This window comes from Magnolia sinica, chromosome 2 (genome assembly GCF_029962835.1).
Source record: "Magnolia sinica isolate HGM2019 chromosome 2, MsV1, whole genome shotgun sequence".
Taxonomy (NCBI): domain Eukaryota; kingdom Viridiplantae; phylum Streptophyta; class Magnoliopsida; order Magnoliales; family Magnoliaceae; genus Magnolia; species Magnolia sinica.
Genome location: NC_080574.1, coordinates 27,526,875 through 27,548,790, shown reverse-complemented (window position 1 = coordinate 27,548,790; position 21,916 = coordinate 27,526,875). Strand labels below are relative to the sequence as shown.

Below are 21,916 nucleotides of genomic sequence, written 5' to 3'. Positions count from 1 at the left end.
ACAATGTCTACCCATAGTGGTCAAATCTATCAAGGGAGGTTTACCGGTCATCAACGAGACAACTGCATCAGCGAGCAATTCGCAAAGGTAGCCAGTTTGGAAGTCACTGTTGACCAGCTATGACGAGAACAATATGGAGAGTAACCTGACCCCACTGAAGATCCTAAGGGACAGTTAGGAATGCAAGATTAAATGGAATTGAATTGCATTTGGTGAAATTAACACCATTTTTACACAATGATTATGTCTGGAAATACCACGGTATTTTGACCGTCCAATCCCACGTTTGGGATCAAATTCTTCATTTGGGAAAAAAAACATTGTATTAAGTGAAACCTACATTTGGTGGACAATGGAATTGTAATCAATGAACCAAATTTCACAATTGATGTTGGTCGCCTGTATGCAACTCAATTATCACGGCATGGATAAAACACATGCATCAACATGGGGGTTCACAGATGTAGTGGATTTCGAAATCCACTAGAAATCTCGTCATGTCTCCTGTTGAAACTAGATGATATGATACCTGGATTAATCCAATTATTCCCATGTTTTCAAACGTCGGATGGAATTTACATTGGACCAAATGCAATTCTATACCACCTAATCCTACCCACTCCCATGTTCCAAACAAGCCCTAACCATCACCTGAATCAGCAACCAAGTTTCCAACCAGAACCTTTGGTAAATCAAAACGGTATTGGTGCTCAGCAATTTATTTATGTCTTCATACAAGGTGCAAAGGCTTCTGTCGATTGGATTACAATGCTCGAAGACTATTTTAAATGGTACAACATGGACGATGTTTAGTGAGTGGATTTTGTTAAGGTTAAGTTGAAAGGCCCAGTTATTACCGGGTGGACTAACATGAAAGAATAGCTGGAGAGTAAGTATTTGCCTTCAGATTACAAGGGTACCACTCTCCAAAAGCTCATCACATTCAAACAGGGAATTTTACCGGTGAATGACTACAGCGAGAAATTCAATGAGCTTACTATCCGTTGTAAGCTAGCAAAGACCGACCGAGTAATGACTAATCCAACAAGCAGAGTTATGTCGTGTGATCCAACGCAAGATGGTCATGTATGATTTTAAGTCAATCGACGATGTTCATTGAACGAGTCAACAATTTGAGCAGCAGCTATGACAACAGACTCTCTGATGTCTTCGCTCTTCAGCTAGGGAGCCTTCTATAAGGAAAGGTCCGGATCCGAATTCGGATCCGCATCCTAACCAAACTCCACTAAAAGGCTACCAACAACCTCCATATCCTTATTAGCCATGCCCACATATGCAAACTCTGTGTAAGGCAACCACAACCTTAGTAGCGTCCCACAGAAATCATACTAGAAGCAGCTAGCATTGTAGGGGCAAGACGCAAGAGGATGAGGTCCTAATCCTCCCCTAAAGCGAAATCGACATGATGTTGACTATTACTTTTGTGGATATAGAGGACACTTTTAAAGAGTGTCTGCAAGTCAGGGACCTCCATTACTGTAGAAATAAGGACCCATACTACCAGGACGCCCTGAATATTACATCAAATACATCGAGATAGAATAGATATATGTAGAGCTACATCATAGCTAGAGGAACCCCCAACCGAAACCGCAGTCAAAGTTGAAGGACCCACTCTTATCATATGCAGCCTCCCTACCACCACTAAGGAGAAAGCAAACAATTGGCGATGGACCACTATTTCCATACACAGGTTAAGTGTCAGGATAAGTTGTGTAACATGATTGTCAATGAAGGCAGTGCAAGGAACATCATCTCACAAAAGGTAATTGATAAGCTCAAATTGACAACTGAAAAGCATTTAAAACCATACAAGGTTTTATGGGTTGATGGCACTACCATCCCCATAACTCGAAGGTGTTTGGTGCCATTTAAAATTGACATCTATGAAGACAATGTTTAGTGTGACATAATTCCGATGAATGCCATCTGCATCCCTCTCGGTCAACTTTGGCTCTTTGACCGAAAGGTGTAAAGCAATAATGAGGCTAACCCATACTTTCTTATGGCGAGGTCATCGGATTCACCTTCACCCGTTGCAACCTACGTCACTTCCTTCATCTACATCATCGATATCGGCTATTCTTCCTAACTCCTGTGTTCTCACCATGCCGAAGTTCAAAAAAGAGAAGGGAGAAAGGCGTAATGTTTGCTCTGGTCACAAAACAGGTGTAAGAACCTATTATTGATCAGGATGAATCTCTTCTTGGTGAAGTCGAATCCATATTCCATGACTTCTAAGATTTAGTCCCAGATGATTTGCCCAAGGAGTTGCCTCTACTATGGGATATTGAGCATGCCATAGATTTGGTTCCCAAAGCATCTTTACCTAACTGACCAACATACCGAATGAGTCCAACCAAGCATGCCGAGTTGAAGTGTCTAATTGATGAGTTGCTAAAAGGGGCTACATCCCCATATGTTGTGCCATACCTCATTACTTTTAAGAAGGATGGGAGTTTATATATGTGTGGACAACTGTGCTATTAATAAAATCATAGTGAAGTACTACTGCCCCATTCATTGGCTTAATAATATGTTGGATTTGATGCCAGACTGTGTTTAAAGTATCAGTATTGCTACAAGTTTCGCCGGTCGAGGATACAGAAACAATATCGATATCACCAGTAACCGGAAATGCAGGGAAACATTGGAAAAATATGGGAAAAATGTGATTTTTTTTAGTGAAACTTCAGGAGATGATAAAATACACGTATTTGTATATTTATGAATAAAAAATTGCAAAAAGAATGCATACATAATAAGTTTCCATTTAATGGGGGACTAAAAGCATGTGATGTCCTAAGAAATCAGTCCAACCATCCCATCTATCCATCCAACCATCCATTGATATTTCAGAATATCGACAACACATGATATTTCGCCGAGAAATCGTTAACAACTGGAAAGGAAACGAAAGATGGTGGTCTTGATATCGCCCATATTGCGATTACGATAATATTGCAATATTTTTGTCGACAAAATTGAACATCGCATACACAACCATGCGTCCATTAAAAAAAAAAAAAAAAATTTGAAAAGGATTTTTTTTAAAATAAATAAAATTTTGGCAATATTATCGAAATATTGCAAATACACTGGCGATACAAGCGACGCCTAAAATTTACACAGTCGAAAATATTGGCGATACGGTGACACCTAGAATTTACATAGTTGAAAATGTTGGCAATATCTATACATTGGCGATACTTAGCGATACATCGCTAATGCTAGGAATTTCTGATACTACCAATATTATTGGTATCACCGAGCTAGAGATACAGATAATATCAAGGATATTGTGATAATATCAAGGATACTTCAAACAATGATGCCAGGTGCTAGTGCCTTATCCAAGATTGATCTTTGCAGCAGATACCGCTAGATCTGCATCCGACCTGGTAAAAAACAGAAGATAGCATTTAAGGCGAAGGATGTAATCTAGGAGTGGTTGATTATGTCATTCGGGTTCACAAACGCACCTAGCACTTTCATCATGACCCAGTTGTTGCTCCCCTTTATTGACAAATTTGTCATTGTCTACTTCGACGACATTCTTGTCTACAGTAAGTCAAGGGAGGAGCACATTAATCACCTAGGTCTTGTATTCGGAGTGCTTTTGTTGTGAGCGCTTCTACATCAACCTTAAAAAGTGCACCTTCATGAGTACATCTGTGATCTTTGTAGGGTACATTGTCTCATCGTGATGTGTAGAAGTGGACCCCATCAAGGTAAAAGTCATTGTTGATTAGCTGAGGCCTACCACTATATTTGAAATTCGCAGTATCCATGGCCTCACTACATTTTACAGGCATTGTGTGCGGAACTTCAGCAGCATTATGGCTTTGATCACCAATTGCATGGAACAAAGAGAGTTTCTATGGTTAAATGCAGTAACAAGAACATTTGAGAGGATCAATCGTTAAATGACGGAAGCACTAGTTTTGCGCTTTCCGAACTTTGAGAAAGTGTTTGAGGTGAATTGCGACACTTCCAACATCGGTATTGGGTTAGGAGAGTCATCTGATGGCACTCTTCAACAAGAAGCTCTCCAATGCAAAACAATGGTACTCCACTTATGACTTGGAATTATATCATTGTTTAAACTCCATGACACTAGCGTCACTATTTGGTTGGCGAGTTCATCTTATACTCTAATCATAAAGCACTCAAATATTTAAACTCTCAACAGAAGATGGGTGCTCGTTGTGTCAAGTGGAGCACTTATTTATAGGCATTCTCCTTTGTCATCCATCACAAAGCCAAAAGGACAAGGATTTCAAATGTATTTATAAGACATTCTTAATAGAGAGCATGCGAGACATCCACATTTTAGCATACACTTGTTCTAAGAGAGGCACCTTTACCTACCAGCCACATCCATCTGCGAGCATGTTGTGAGAGAAACATGCAAGTGGATATAATGGTCACTTAGGTCATGATGAGATCCTAGCTCTCGTTGGAGATAGATACATTTTGCCTCTTTTAAAATTAGATATCGCGAAGATATGCCAGTTATGCAAGGTTTCCCAACTCGTTACAATTCAAAAGAAAAACACTAGATTATATCAACCAATATCGATCCCACATGCTCTATGAGAAGATCTCAGCATGGACTTTGTAAGGTTTGCCAAAGACCACATAGAAAGTTGACTTAATATTTGTGATGATTGATTGATTTTCAAAGATGGCTCATTTCATACCATGTTCGACCACAACAAACACGCTCAAAATTGCTCATTTATTTTTACGGGAGGTTGTTTGTCTTAATGAGCTTCTAAAGATAATTGTGTCAAATCACTTTTTTGTGAGCAACGAAGAGTATGCGTTAGTTCTCAAGTGCTCACCACCCTCAGACTAATGGTTAAACAGAAGTAATCAACCACAGCTTGGGCAAGTTACTACGGTGGCTTGGTCATGATCATATAGTTACGTGGGATCTTTTAATACCCATGGATAAGTTTGCTTATAATAACTCAGTCAACAAGTCCATCGGGATGTCGCCTTTTGAAGTGGTGATTGGTATACATCAGCATCTTCTAGTCGATTTGGTTCCTCTACCCATAGATTTGAGACTTAAGTGCAAAAGTTGATATTTCATCCACAATATGCAGCAGGTGCATGATTTTGAAGTGGTGATTGGTATACATCAGCATCTTCTAGTCGATTTGGTTCCTCTACCCATAGATTTGAGACTTAAGTGCAAAAGTTGATATTTCATCCACAATATGCAGCAGGTGCATGATTTTGAAGTGGTGATTGGTATACATCAGCATCTTCTAGTCGATTTGGTTCCTCTACCCATAGATTTGAGACTAAAGTGCAAAAGTTGATATTTCATCCACCATATGCAGCAGGTGTATGATGAAGTTCAACGTAATATTGTTACAAGTAATGAAAGTTATAAGCAGCATTTAGACACAAAACGTCATTTTGTTGAATTTGTAGAAGGCAACATGGTTATAGCCTGTATTTGTCATAAACGGTTGCCCTCCAGTTCCTCGAAGAAGCTCCATCCTCGTAAAGTAGGACCAGTCAAAATAAAAAAGAAGATTAGTGTCAATGCTTATGTTCTCGATCTCCCACCAGATTTACCAACCAATCTTACTTTTAATGTGGAAGATCTCTTCATCTATCACAAGCACCATATTGATAATGGTACAGAGGAGCAAGTTATCAAACTCCTGGCCATTTTACCACCTACAAGCATGATCATCAATTTTCTTGACAACTAGATCATTTCCACTTGCCAAGTGGTTACTAGAAGTTTCTCGTCCATTAACAAGGGCAACATCTCTCCGATGTTACATTGATTACAGCTATAGACTTCCAGTGTCCGAATCCTGGTCTTTATGGGCAAATATCAGGCCATTAACTCACCAGAGTCAAGTCCCTTTCAAGATGGGGAGAACTGATGCAACCCGTCTCATCAACTGGGCCTAAGACCTATGAGCCAAGCCCATATCCATTGGGCCCATGCCTCATAGTTGGCCCATAAGGCACAATCATGTACAGCAGGAGGCCCAAGCCTCCCAATTAGGTAGTAAAATCCAATCAGCTAGCCATGCAAAACTAGCAGGCTCATTTAGAATCTCATTAGATCTTTTTATTTATTTAACATCTTTCTTTGATTAGTCTTCTATTTTTATAGCAATCCTTAGTTGTCAATGACATTAAGAAATGAAGGAGAATTCATACCAATAAAAGGAGACTTACCTTCCTTGTACACCCAAGAAGTCTATTTAAGGGTTCACATGAGTGTTCTCAAGATACTTTCGAATTCGATAAAATTCTGAATTTATTTTCAACTTTAGTTGTGATTCTTGTACTAAGCTTAGCTTGGTGGTGCCTACGTCGGGCGGATCATTCCCATTAACCAGCTGTGCCATAATACTTACTAGTTCCTACTAAGCTAAAAATCAGAAATTACCTCATATGAACCATAGCCATAAAGTAGTAAAGGGTCAGATCCATCCAGTTTCACAAGATCCTTTCGATAAACGATTGAAATAGGTACTTGAGTGCCATCAGAAGCAACAGCCCATTGCCTTTCCGTCGCATATCTCGATGCATCAAAACCACCCAATACCTGAGTAAAATGAAGGAAAGTTCAGATAAACCAACAAAACATGTTAAAACAAATTTGTGAAATGAGAGTTGATAAAATTAAACAAAACAAGGGGAAGTCGCCCACTAAGATAACAACACAGATATATTAGATTTCACATTCAGCAATTACAATTATGCTGTTCCAACATAGAAGTGCAAGATCAAATGGAAGTGGCAAATGGATGTTGACACTGATGTGTGATTTATTCTTGTACATCCAAGGGTTCTATATCTGCTCCCAAGATTCATGAAACCACTTCAGTTAACATAACAACATTTACATAGATTGACTTCATGCAACACAAGTTTTTCATTTTTATTTTTTCTAGTTATCCTAGATTACAGACACGAAAAAATGGAAATTCTCCAATCAGTGCCTATTGATGAAGAGCTAAGTTGTGATTCTACTGCTTGGTGAAAAGTGTGAGGATATGGAGATAGATGAGGACATTTCCAATAGAATTGGCCGTATGAAGTAGATATGCCCTCGGAGAGTTATGTGATTAGCCGCATGCCCACGAAACTCCATGGAAATTTTTATAAGACAACTATTTGACCACCTATGCTATATGGGGGCAGTATGAGAAAAGAAGTGTCGCAGAGATGAGGATATTGAGATGGATATGTGGACTCTAATATTCTCCCTTGCACTATGCAAGTTGTAATGAAGGCCATCGTACTCCATTCTTCTTTTGCTGAAGATTTTGGAGAGAACAGAACCTGTTGTACAAGGAGATTTGGCACTCCATCTTTGTGTACAGATCTTCCATAACTGTTTCATCACCGCTACCTCCATCCAGCTTTCCTTCATCAAATTCATCATCATTGTTATTTTCTGATAAAAATTTCAAAAATATTGGTAAGGAAACAGGATCAGCATATGCATCCTGGATTAATCTTAAAACAAGAATTGCAACATCAACGTCCAGATCATGAAACAAAGGGCCATTACGAACTTGGAGATTAATCATAACCTTAATGTTTTCAAAACATGCATCTTGAATAACGTAAAAAACTATGCAATGATTGAAAGTTCTAACTGGGAAGAATCTGCACATTGGATTGGTCGCCACAAAAGTCAACTCAGACTGAAGACATTGTCTTTGTTGAACACATTTCAGGCACCTAACTACAGATTCTTTATTTATTTTTTTATGAAAACCTGATTCTCCAGATTTGGAGTTCAGGTGGTAGCCCATAATAACTCAATTAAACATCAATGTAATAACAAAAATGAAAGAGAAAAAGTCAAAATTTTCGAATTGAAAAGTAACCTTCAAAACTACTGGAACTTGTAAACCCTTTAAAAAAAAATGCAAAATGCTAAAACTCTATTGATCCAAGAAAATCAACGATTTCTAAAGTTGGAAGAATAAATATCAAACACAGTTTCACTGTAAGAAGGGTGGATCGTTCTGAAGAGGAAGCAATCACCATACAAAAGAAAACAAAGAAAAAATAGAGTTCATTCAACTTTGATCAATGTTGCAATATCGAGGAGAACTAATAGATATCATTGAACAAACTTGAAAACAACTACCCATAACAATAGTAGACAATGAAATAGAACAATGGCATTTTTATTTAGGGCCTGTTTGTTTCACCAACTACCACGGTAATGTAAAGGAAATGTGCAATGATTGCAAACTACTTGTCTCTTGACAACATCTGCATTTGACCGCGGATTCCTGTGTTTGGTTTATTGGCAATAAAATTGTAATGATGGAATTTTTACATTAATGTCAAATCATCACCAAAAAAAAAAAAAAATCATTTAATTGAAGATTCCCCTTGTTTGGTTTGGCGGTGGTAAAATTGTAATTATGGCACATTTCCTTTACATTACCAGGGTAATTGGCGAAACAAACAGGCCTACATCAAATAACTATCAACCACAATTTGCATGCAAAAAAGTATCAGATGCAATTTTCAAGCACAAATAAACAAGTCTAAGAGATGACCTACCGCCTCAATTTTCTTTAAAACAGAAATGCCTGTGTTCATGTCATAGTCATATACAGAACGAGGAGTCTTCAGTGAGCTATAAGAAAAACGTAAAACACTTGATGAAAATTCTGCTTCTCCAGGGTTCACTGAGTATATAGGATCGATAAAATCAACAGCTCGACCACCCTGAAGGCTTTCAATCACTTCCCCAACGGGTGGAAGGCTATAAATAGTTACTTTAGGTAGACCATCTTCACGCTCGTATACAACAAGATGATCACTAAAAAGTTGCATGTCCTGTATTTTCACACTGGAAAAAGTCCCAATGTTAATAAGTTGTCAATCGTTGAAGTACGTGCTCTCAGCAAAGAATTATGTACCACAAAATAAAAGTCTAACCACAACTAGAACATTATTTCTCAATAGCGAAGCTCACAAAGACCTACAACCACCAAAAGAAGACATTTGAGAAGAAAACTTATCACATTGACGGGATGTACAAAAAGGGCAACTTTCACATCTTTGGCCACCATATATTTCGCGTCCAAATCAAAAAAAATAACTCATGTCATGAATATGTCATCATTCAGCTTATGTCTAATGGCAACCTTGCCTGGTACGATCTGGTGGTCTACTATGAACTTGGGAGGACCATGATTCTGTTGTGGTCATTCCAACTAGAACCCTAAACCCTAAGCAACCAAGACATCAAGGTTGGGAATTAGAGAAAACAATGAGTTTATGACAACATTGTGAATTGTCGAGGGGCTATTCAATGGGATAACAAGAGAAGAGATTCTGTGGAGGATCATCAAGTTGTCTCAAGGACCTGAATTTGTTAGAGACGCTGGTTGAGGTTCAGATACTTCATTGGATGCCAACGCACAGGTACTTGACTAATAAAAATGCCACATAGCCCCACTTTCATATCAGATTAGTACCACCCCTAGGGACTACAATGCTCAACTTGACAACTATTTCCTTTTATGTATAAATCTAAACTATCGGAAAGAAAAAAGGAAAATCTTCTGAGTACGTGAAATTGGGAGAAATTACCCGATAGCAATAGATGAAATAGCAATACTACCTTTCCCTGTGAGGAAGCAGAACTGTTGTGGCAGATAGGTTGTCCAGTGGACAAGCAAGTAATTCTGAGTTAAAGAACTCATCGCTTCTTTTCTTTATAAAGAAATGGTTTCCGCGGTGACTAACTGATGTGTCAATACCATGGACACGAGGAGTCAACATCATAAGCCCATCTTCTGGCTTAGAAACGTCTAAGTAAAAAACAAACCGAGTATTTTTACTTTCAGATCCAACAAACAAATATTTCTTGCTTTCGGACGCTTGAAGATCAAGAGAGAACATGTCATCTTTCTCATGATAGAGGCAATGATCACTTGATTGATCAGATCCCAACTTGTGCAACCACACCTACAAAAAATAATTAAAGCTTAAGAATGTAACATGCCAACTTGCATAAGCCATTAGGCAGAATGTAAATGAATTTGATGTCTCAGCATCCCTTCATAGAGGGTTTTTCAAGCATAAATTAAACAAGAGAAATTAAGAAAATGTGGCCGCTTGGGATATCTTGCGGAGTTCCAATGGAGAGAACAAGGTCTATTTGACAAGATAGGAATTCACCCAAATAGATGCTAGGGCTCCAACTCATTGTCTCTGACGTCTGGATTTTGAGTCTACAAGGCTGCTGCCTGCTGGCTGTGGAGGCCAGCAAAACATCAATCAGTGGGAGGACTTGTTCATAAGGTTTTTTTTTTTTTCCTCAAGGCATTGGGGATGTTTGATAAGATTACGGATATTCTTTCAGATTTTGGGCAAGGTATTTGTATTGGTAACGGTGGCCGTATTGGTCACCACCATTACTGATACGGGGCCGTTACGGTAGATACGGGCAGTGTTCTAAATATCGGTATCGCGCAATGTATCGCACCCTTGGGATACAGATACGTATCAGTTATCGCACGGGATATATCATTTGTATCGCGTAATTTATCGCACTTTTTGGGAAACATGGGGATACATTGGGAAATGGTTGAATTTTTCAATGAAACTTCGGGGATTATTAAATAAGACCTTAATACACACTTTTAAATAATAAAATCTCAAAAAAAAAAGTGCACATAATAGGTTTCCTTTGTGTAGGGTCTAAGCTATGCGCTGTCCCATTGAACTAAGACAACTATATTCAGTTTCCACCCCGTCCATCCGTTTTTCATATCATTTTAGGACATTATCCAAAAAAATGAAGCAGATCCAATAACAGGGTAGACCATACCATATGAAACAATGGTGATTGACCATTAGTGGACCACAAAAGTTTTGGATCAATCTGATAATTGTTTTTTCTCTTCATTCAAACTTATGTGAAGTTATCAGCAAATTGGATGCCTAATAAAATATAGGGAAAATTAAGGTGCACCCTATGAAGTTTTTAATAGTACCGTATTCAACTACCACTGTTTTCTTGAGTATAGTCCACCTGATAATTGGATTTTCTTAATTATTAGGATCATGTTGTAAAATGATCAGAAAAAATGGATGGATGGAGTGGATACAAAATACACACGTCAAGTTGGGCTCCACGATCGGGTTTTATGGTCTTGGGTGAGGCCGAGGTCTCACCTAAAACCATAAAATTATATGGTAAAATGGATGGATGGAGTAGACATATAATACACATGGATGGACGGAGTGGTCATTAATCACTGTTTCCTGTACTGTGGTCCACCTTAAACTTTTAATCTTATTCATTTCTGGTACCATGGCATAAAATAAGCTAAAAAAACATATGAACAGCGTGGATATATAATTCATACATCGAGGTGGGCCCTATGGTCAGCGGTCCCACACACATTGCTGGTTTTGGGGACTCACCCAAGTTGCGATCAGACGCGGATTAGGTGTTATCTGGGTAACAATTCTTTGGGTGTTACCCTTACCATAGGGCCCACCTTGATGACATTTAGTATATCCACTCTATCCATTCATTTTTCCATAATATTTTAGGACAAGTGGCTAAAAATTAAGCATGTCCAAATCTTAGGTGGACCGCACCATAAGAAACAGTGATGATTGAATATTCACCATTAAAAACTTCCCAAGGCCCACTTCAAGCAGATCCGTAATGTTTATTTTCCATCCAACTCGTTGATAAGTTCAAGCAAAAATGAAGGAAAAATACAAATATTAGCTTCATCCAAAACTTGTGGCCTACAAAAAGCTTTTAATAGTTATTTACCACTTTTTCCAGTGGTGTGGTCCACTAGAGACTTGAATCTGTATAAATTTTGTGAAAACGTCCTTAAATGAGCTAATAAAACAGATGGACGTCATGGATATGGATAAAAATCATCAAGGTGGGGCCCACATAGTAAGGTTAACGCCCACTAAGCTCTTATCCATTAACAGTTGATCCGCTCCCTTTGCCCGTAAGAGATGGATGGACCTATCAAGAACTGTATGGGGCCCGCCATATTAAGTATGTTTTATCCATGCCGTCCATCCATTTTGATAGATCATTTTAGTGCATGATCTGAAAAAAGAGGCAGATTGAAAGCTCCAGTAGACCACACCACATTAAACAGTGGTAATTAAGTTATTTGCCATCCAACCTGTTCAAAACGTGGTAGGGCCCATCGTAATGGTTATTTGGCCATCCAAGCTGTTCATAAGGTCACATGGACCAGAATGAAGGTAAAAATTGAATATCAGCTTGATCCAAAACTTCTATCCCTATCAAAAAGTTAGCAATGGTCAGCGTTCATCTCCATTGCTTCTTGTGGTGTGGTCCATTTTAGCCTTAAAAATTCCTATTTTTTGGACTCATGCCCTAAAATGATCTTCCATAATGAATGGACGGATTGGATAAAACATATACATCAAGATGGACCCCACAGAGCCCGTGATACGATCATCCGTCTTCAGCTAGCGCGACGCACCCGCGTTGGTACAATGATTTAAAAGCCAATTTTCGAAAACCTGCAAACAGAGAGGGTTTCGGAAAATCTCTCGAAAAAAATCCAAAAATCAAGGGAAATCTCGCGATTAAACCCAAATCTCTAGGGCTTTCACAAATTTCTTGTCGAAATCTCCTATACAATGTAAATGGAGCATCTATTCGAAGAAAATCAAGGGAAATCGAGATTTCGTGGAGCTTACGACGCACTGCTATAGATCAATCAAGTGGCCCAACAAATTCTGCTTCCGATCACACAATGTTCTTCCATAGGTACCAAAATCCTCTGGATTGAATGATTTTCCCTATTTTTTTTCGATTTTTTTGGTGATATCGCAAAATATTGTGCAATATGGTGCGATATATCGCACGATACATAGAAGTCTAAATTTTTTTAAAATTTCTGAGGGGTTTCGATGGGTTTCGTTTCACTGGCCAACGATAACGATAATATCGGCCGATATATCGGCCGATAGTATCAATACTACGAACACTGGATACGGGAGCGTAAAGGCCATTACGGCCCCCATATCAGTCCACGGTGTGCCGTAAAGGCCGTTACATAAAGGTAATAGTGGCAACTGTTGAACATTACGGGGTCATAATGGTCGTAACCGTCGTTATTGAAAAAAAATGACCTATAACCGTCGTTAACAGCTTGTTACGCTCCCTGTAAAGGCCGTGACAACCATGTAATGGTCTATTACGGTGCAAATATAGGTTTTTCGGATTTTGTTTCAACGTTACATGGAAAATACAATTTTTTTTAGTTTTTCCTTTCAATTAAAAAAGAAATCGTAACAGCCGTTATGGGAGCCGTAACAACTGTTACAACCCGTATCATAAAGATAACGGTGGTGGCCGTTATGGCCACTGTTACCATTATAGAATGCCGTGTATCAGCCCTTTATTTTTATTTTTTCTGCCCAAAAAATCTAGAAAATATTCAGAAAATCCCAAATAATCTAAATATTCCAAATATGCATTCATTTTTTTTTTGGAAGGTGGCGTAGCGGTCCACTCTTTGGTTAGAGTGTTGTATCGAGCTGTCTGATGAAATTATGAACCTTACAATCTGAAATTGACTGCAAAAATCCTATATTTAATTTTTTAACTATTTAATATAAATGATAAATATATTAGAAGGAATGTAATACCAAAATATATCATATTGAAATTTAAAAATAAAAAATCAAATGAATAATGTCACCAATTTAGAGGGTCATTCAAATGGCCCCAAATAGTCCCAAAATTCATGTAATATATGGCATTCATCCCATTGATGCATATCCTTAAGCATTTGACATCACTCCTCCCAAGTAATTATCAGAAAAAATAAATTAAAATCGGATGAATAGTGTCGCCGATTTGGGGGGGCCACTGAAATGCCCCCAAATGGGCCATAAATTCATGCAAGTTGTGGCACCCATTCCACTAGTGCATATGCCTAACCATTTGACATCATTTCCCCCAATAAATTTTAAGAAAATTTTGAAATTAAATTTGGATGAATAGTGTTGTCAATTTAGGGCTGATTTGGGGGACCACTTAATGCCCCAAATCAATCTCAAATTCATGTGATCTATCGGCACTAATCCCACTAATGTAATTGGCCCCAGATTAAAGGACATTTATCGGACAATGAAAAATGAAAAGTACTCGATGGATATATTTCAAAAAACAAGTGTTCACAAATCAACGGTTAAAATTGTTCAAGTAATTTGATTTTGGGATTGTGACTTAGCAACAACGGGTCCCATAATTTAATTGGTTAATTTTGAGTTAATATATGCCACATGTACAACTTTTTAGGGCATGGATTAGGTGAGGTAGGGGTAACAGCTTAGTGGGTGAGGCCTTGACCATGGGCCCCACCTTGATGTATGTGTTGTATATCCATGTCATCCATCTGTTTTGCCATCTCATTTAAGGGCATGGTCCCCAAAATGAAGCACATGCAAATCTCAAGTGGACCACACCACAAGAAAAAGTGGTCATTGAACACCTACCATTAAGAACCTCCTAGGGTCAAACATAATATCTATTTGCCATCGAACCTATTGATAAGATCACACAGACCTGGATGAAAGGGAAAACACAAATGGCAGCTCAATCCAAAACTTTGTGGCCCCCTAGAAGTTTTTAATGGTGGAAATTCAATCCCTATTGTGTCGTCCAATCAAGATTTGGATCTGCTTAAATGAGCTGGAAAAATTGATGGACAGCATTGATATACAACAAATACATCAATGTGGGCCCCACAGTTAGGGAAACAATGCAAGTGCACCAAGCGTCATACACTACCAGAGTATTTATAAAAATACTCTTAATATGTGGCTGTGAAAGTGTAAAATGGCCACGTCTTAGCCCTCGTTTAAAGAGGAGAGGGAGAGGGAAGGGGGGGGGGGGGGGGTGGCGGGGGGTGTGTGCGCGCGCGTGTGTGTATGTATATATGTATGTGTGTGTGTGTGTGTGTGTGTGTGTGTGTGTGTGTGGTGTGTATATTCATTTTTCTTCAAGGGTCACTATTTGTAATGGCCCTGGGTGACTGTTACAGGAACCGTAACGGCCGTTACACTTCGGATATTCCAACCCCCACCATTTCATACCCGTATTGCGTAATAGTCACAGCCATTACCATTACTTACTGATCGTTATGCCCGAAACATAACCGTTTTGGTAACCTTGATTTTGGGTAATCATTTCCAATTGACTCTTATTCAAGGGATGAAAAGACAGCTCAAGTTATTTATTATTTTAAAAAAAAAAAAATTTAAAAAAAAAAACAAAGTTTGTAACTTGACAAGGCAGAGCAATCCATAGGGCAATATAGATCCTTAAAGCTACACATCCTTCCATTTTTTCCAGATTGACATAAAACACATCAACATGTAGAGACCATCCATAACAAGTACGACGGAACTGAAACTATTTAGGAAATTGTAACTGGACATCTGAATCATTCTTATCTAAAGCAGCATGCCATAAATGCACGAAACAAGTGTACACAAAAAACATTTAACTACATAGGCAGACAACAAAATGCCATGCAGTAGGCCAAAGTGACCAACCTTGTCTGGCCGAAGTGTCTCATCCATTGTAATGTAAACTAGAGTCTCATCACCGGCCCACTCGAGGTATGACGTTACACTCTTTAGAGGCGTCCCAACAGGAGTTCGAGTCTCAGCATCAATGACATTAACAGTATAAATCTCATCTCCTTTAATGTCTTCTGCGTATGCGACCAGCTTATTATTTGGACTCACCTGAAAGAACATAATAGCAGGAAGAAATCAGGGGGGGGGGGGGGGGGGGAAGCATGATTGAAGGAAAGATAGGAAGCATGGAAAGATGAATACTTCGAAAGCCCCAATACTATAATACCCATGCTCTTGAGCCTTAATATTCTCGTCCAAGATAACATGCTCTTGGGGTGCACCAGGTCCCATTGGCATAACGTCATAAACAGAAAGGGGAGCACTGCCATTGGGGATAAGGCGCCTACAGTGTTGAACATACTCCTTCCCCTCCAAAGTCCTTTCATAGTAGTAATACGACCCTTTGCGGACAGGCGCAGAAATATCATCTTCCTTGATTCTTCCTCTTAGCTCCACATAAAGCTCATTCTCAAATGTTTTGGTCCCTAAAAGCAATTTCTTGTAATTAGCAAGTATCTAAGAGACTATAAATACCATGTTAAGAGAAAAAATGTAATCATGAAAAGGGTGTCCATAGAAATAAAGTTTTGAAATGCGATCCTGTAAACAAACATGCCTTCACAAGGTATAGAAACAAATTAATAAAACAACTTCCATTTAACTGATTAACCCCAATAATATCTTACAATGAACAAGACCTTAGTTCCAACATCAAATCTACCAAATCATGGCAAAAGATGCCTTTTTTCGTATGCACTATCAAATAGAATTAAACCTAAGGGTGTGTTTGGATGCATTATCAACTAGAAAGAAAGAAACAGTAAAATTAAGGAAAGAAAGTTAAGAAACAGTAAAACTAAGGGTGTGTTTGGATGCACTATCAAGTAGAATTAAACCTTTTTTGAAGTTTTTTTTTGGGGGGGGAAGCAACAAAGAGATTTACTAAAAACAGAAAGCAGGTGCAAGAACTCAATTACAAGGCAAGCAGCTAACCACAGCGGAACTAAGCTAGAGCAAAATACAGTGGAAACAAAAGCCTCCCACCTCGCAAGATTAAACAAGATATTTTAACCTAAATACGATAAGCCAAAACCAATTTTATCTTATGAAAAATAGACCTCACCGAAAACCTCCCAAAAGCATTCCACTTCCATCTTTTCAAGTAGGCACCAAGACTGCCAAATCAAAACCCAACAAAAGTCGAAAGTCATCAATTTCTTCCCTTTTCAGGTTGCTTTTAGTTGCAATCCTCCATAGCAATCTGCCCCCGATATGCTTGGCAAAACCAATAACCATGGAATTCCGCTTTGACAGAATCCAGAACAATCACGGGAATTTTTCTGCTAGTGGTTTATGTTAGTGCATTGATTTGTGCATCTTGATTGTCAATCACGCGAGTCCATGTGTCATGTCATGTAGTTGGTTGAGCCTTTGGAAGCTGAAGACCAAAGACACAAGAGGACAAGAGCATCAAGAAGCAAAGAACGGGTAAATGAGGTGCCATGGTGACCCTAACCTTGATCCAAAATAACCCCTTGAACCTCTAGATGATCTTGACTTAATAGGTAAACCTTGTTTATCATCTCTTAGCCTTAGGAGCCTAATTGGAACATGATAAGGATATAAGAGATTCAAAGCTGCTATGAAATCATATGCCCAAAATAGCAGTTTTTGTGTAAAGTTTGATCCCATCGAGCGATCTTCGATTGGTCTCGATCGATCAAAGGTGCCTAGAAATGTCCAGCAACAAATCACTTATTTTCTAGAATTTCTCGATGCCATCTAACCAACCTTTGATCCTATCGAATGGGAGTTCGATCGATTGAAGGCATCGCTCGATTGATCGAATCGGCCGTTTTCTACCCGTTTTTTTACCGTTAGAACTTGGTTCTTATATATAGGGCATACGAGCCTTGGGCATTTTGATGGATTTTTTGTGCAATAGAAGCTTAGGTAATTCCATGATCATATCCCTCATCCCAAGCCTCTTAGTCCATGAGATCTAAGTTATCTTCCTTATGATTTATCACTTGAAAGAGGATTCCATCCTCAAAGTTGAAGATGAACTTGATCTCAACCAGTTTTTTAAATATCGATGATATCAACCGATATATCCCACCAGTGCGATACGAAAGGCACAGGTAGTGCCGATATATCCCACTTATTCGATCCAGTGAGCATTTTCAATTTTCGTATTTTTGTTGTAAATCATGTTAAACAAGTGTCAAATGGCTACAAATCTATGATTCGTCATGTTTTCCATGAAAAATCATGGATTTAGAACTTCAATTTCAAGATTTTGGGGAGATGGGTCAAGTTGCGGAAAATTGAGAAAAACCAAAATTTCTCAATTTCTCACAAATCAGTTGCAACCTTTATATCCAAACACAAAATTAAACACGTATGTAACTTGATCTAGTGATTCTTCCTTTGCTTTTGAATGTATTGCTTGTGTTTCCATATATGTCTTCTTACATTTATAAATTATATGAATAGACTTTGAATATATTTGCATCAGTTCAGTTGGAAAGCACATATATTAGGACCCCATACAAAGGAAACCCCTATTATGTATACTTTTTTTTTGTAATGTTTTAATTTCTAAGTGTGTATTGATGTCTTTTTCCACAATCCATGAAGTTTCATTGAAAAATTCGATCAATTTCCCAATGTTCCCATGTTTCCCAACAACAATGATACATTACACGATACAACCGATATATCCCATGCAATAACCGATTTTTATCCGTATCCCAAGGGTGCAATACTTTACGCGATGACGATATTTAAAACATTGATCTCAACCTTGTTCTAGATATTTAACTTGAACCAATAGTTAAATCATTGTCTAAACCCTCTAAAACACCAATCTAGGAGAATCCCCTAGGATTACAACTTCCCATTAGTTGGAGATTCTACCCAACCTCCCATCACCTTGGTCATCGCATCAAAGCTAGAGTTGGGCATCGAGTCAAGTCGGACTGAGTTAGGGTTGACCCGAGTACCCAATCCGGTATTGAAATATACTTGACCCGAACTTAACCCAACTCGTTACCGAGTCCGACCCGAGTCAGCACCGAGTCGGGTCAAGTTGAGCTTTTTTCCCTGTCTTTTGTCTACTTAAGTTGTTCAGAATAAATATTGTTAAAGACTCAAAAGTAATTTGTTAAGAAAACGAACAAAGTAAATAAACATTGTCCAAAATCAAAAGTATGTTCAGAATCTCAGATGGAATTCCACGTACAAACCAATAAACCATTCATTCATTCAATATCCTCCATATGATGAATGTCTTTGTGGTGTGTAACCCGAGTAACATTGTCCATAATAGTAACCCCCTCCACCTTCGTCGCTAGAATCATCATTTGGTTCTCTCTCTTTTTTTTTCTTTTTTTTTTTTTTTGTAAGACAAAGGGTGTCCCCACCTTGGCTTTACCCGATACACGTGGTTGTGGGTGATTGCGTGTATCCGCAGGGATCTCTTTTTTTTTCTCTTTTTACGACTTGAACTGCGGGAGAACTCTGGGCTGAGTCCGAGCTGGAGGTGTCTAAAAGATGATTGTTTACCTCTTCTGAATCGGATGGTAGAGATGCCTTTCCATCGTTCTCATTCATAGATTTAATAAGTTTTTTCAGCTTCTTTTTATTATCTGATTTGTATGGGATTCCTAACCGCCTATAGAATGTTGCGAGACTTTTAAGAAACTTTGATGATTTATCGCTCGGCTTATGTCCCGTACTCGAGCCTTCTTCGGCATCATGTTGTCTCAAAGGGAGTTGATGTTGTCTAGTCCTGGATGTCAATTTCAAGCTTTGTTTTACAGCTTGTTTATTATCTAGTTCTTCTTGTTCCCTTAATAGTTTGTCTTCTTCTTCTCTACTAATTGTGAGGGCAGTTCCTTTGCTTAACCCTTTTTCAATTATAATAGGCCTACTGTTATGTTTTCTATGGTTGGTTGTATTGACTTTAGGGGAATGGGTGGTGGAAGCCTTTGTATTTGAGTCGAGAATGGCTCGAAATAAATCCCGGACTTCTAGAGAAGCTTTGCTACATGGGGCAGCGTCTCCTCCCTGACAAGCTAAATGTAAGTTTAGCCGATTTGTTTTGTTTTCAAATTGTTTTCCACACAACTTACATTGCAACTTTATATGTCCGTCCTGGGAGTAAACTTGAGCTCAATAATCTCAAATATCTACCAATGGATCATCTTTCGATGACATATCTGTAAGTGTGAATTTCAAAAGAAATAATATTTGATTAGGTTGAGGCAACATAAATAATTAAGGAATGAAGATAAACGAACGCAACCAACCAACCATATGAGATTTAAGCAACATCAAGTCATTTAAAAGCATAAACAAAAAGGGAAAAAATATAAAAATGAAACATTAAAACACATAAGCTGTTAAGTGATAACCATAGAAAATATCCATCCACCCATCAAATGTTACAATTCAAGTCCATAAATAATAACTGTCAAATTGTCGTAAGCAAATGCAAGGGAAATAAAACGTAGTGTCTCATCCTGCTTCATGCAATTGTTGTAGGTACAATCGTACAATCTCATCTTGCCTCTCACTCTCCTCTTCCTCGAACTCCTCATCAACAAAGTTCCATTTTCCCCAAATTGGACACAACCGATCCTGTGGACAAATGAGCGCTTCAACTAATTCCGGTGTAAATAAGCTACGATACTTGTTCACGACCCTACTCCTTGTGCTAAAAGCAAATTCTGATGCCACGATTGAAATTAAAATTAATAATGTCTCATGCCATCAACGAGAGCATGGGGTACTGTGATTCACGAGCTTTCGACGTCCACCAGTCTAAAACATCAAATTCTTCGCATTTGTATTTTACAAGTGGCTCCTTGAGATAGTGGTTATGTTTGCGTTATCTGCGTTTGAGTCTCAACTTGTGCCTTGAAAGACATGAAATCGTCGATCGTGTTTCGTTGTGCAGCAATACTAGAATTAGAACCCACTCAAGTGCAGCAACACTTAAGTGGTCTGACTTGCAGTATTGTCTTTTGCGGCCCCCAAAGTTTCTACATAGAAATTGTACGAATCTTCAACTGCATCACGAATCTTATCGACCTTAACGGCACTCTTCTCACCATACAACTTTTTTAAAATGAATATAACCATGAACATTTTGTATCGAGGATCAAGAATGACTGCAACAGCCATTACCAGACCGCACGCGGATCAATACTTATCAAACTTTAACTACATACCCATAGTCATGAATTGTAGAAAATCCGGTCCACTACAGCTTCTATACAAAACATCTTTTACTCTCTAAAGTTCTGGCATAAATATATTTGTTGATGGATACTTGCTTCCTAACAAGATCTTCATTGTGTCGTAAAAAACTGAAAGGAACTTATGAACTGCTTCAACTCTTGTCCAATCATCATCAAAAGGCAACCATTGATACGCACTATCACATTCTGCATAGTAAGAAAATGCATCTCTGAAAGCTATCGCTGAATCTAATATTTCGTAAGTTGAATTCCAACGTGTCATGAACTTCCAACTTCATCGTTCTCAGAGATGAAAAATCCAACCATTTCACGTACTCATTTTACGCATTTAATCGTGAAGGTGACCCCATATGTACTTCACACTCTTATGTTCTCGATGTTGGCTCAATTGTTTTAAGCCCATCTTGTACAATGAAGTTTAGGATGTGGACACAACACCTAACACGAAATATTTTTTCACCAAAATACAAGTCACTGGTGGCCCTAAACTAGTTCCACAAATTCGTTATCACACCATCGTTTGCAGAGGTATTGTCTAAAGTTATCGAGGAGATTTTCTTCTCAATGCCCCACTCCACAAGGCATTCATAGATGTAGTATGAAATCTATCAAACTAATGTGAGAAGGCGCAAGATAACGGAAGTTTATAACTCTTTTGCAGAGCCTCCATTCGGCATCAACGTACTGGCCAGTTAATGACATATAACCCTTTTGTTGATTGGATGTTGTCCATAAATTTGATGTCAGGCTTATTCAGGAAACTAATGCCAACTGTCCTTTCAACTTGACCTTCCCGCTTACATACATCTTCATGCACACTCTCTTTATTGTTGTACGGGAGACATTCTTATATCTTGGGTTAAGGCCTCTGACTAATTCAACAAAAGATGGACCCTCTACCATATGAAATGGTTTTTCATTTGCAATAATAAATA

The 21,916-nt window shown here is 38.4% G+C and overlaps 1 protein-coding gene across 2 annotated transcripts in view; it reads right to left on the bottom strand.

The window, feature by feature from the left end:
• The window catches only part of LOC131236807 (uncharacterized), a 49,474-nt gene that overhangs the window by 6,801 nt on the left and 20,757 nt on the right, over nucleotides 1-21,916 (bottom strand). For both annotated transcript variants that reach the window (XM_058234262.1, XM_058234261.1), the window contains exons 2-6: nucleotides 15,916-16,199; nucleotides 15,628-15,822; nucleotides 9,665-10,011; nucleotides 8,596-8,887; nucleotides 6,452-6,610 (exon numbers count right to left, since the gene is read on the bottom strand). In XM_058234262.1, coding sequence (XP_058090245.1) covers nucleotides 6,452-6,610; nucleotides 8,596-8,887; nucleotides 9,665-10,011; nucleotides 15,628-15,822; nucleotides 15,916-16,199 — 1,277 coding nt within the window. The remainder of the gene's footprint in view (nucleotides 1-6,451; nucleotides 6,611-8,595; nucleotides 8,888-9,664; nucleotides 10,012-15,627; nucleotides 15,823-15,915; nucleotides 16,200-21,916) is intronic.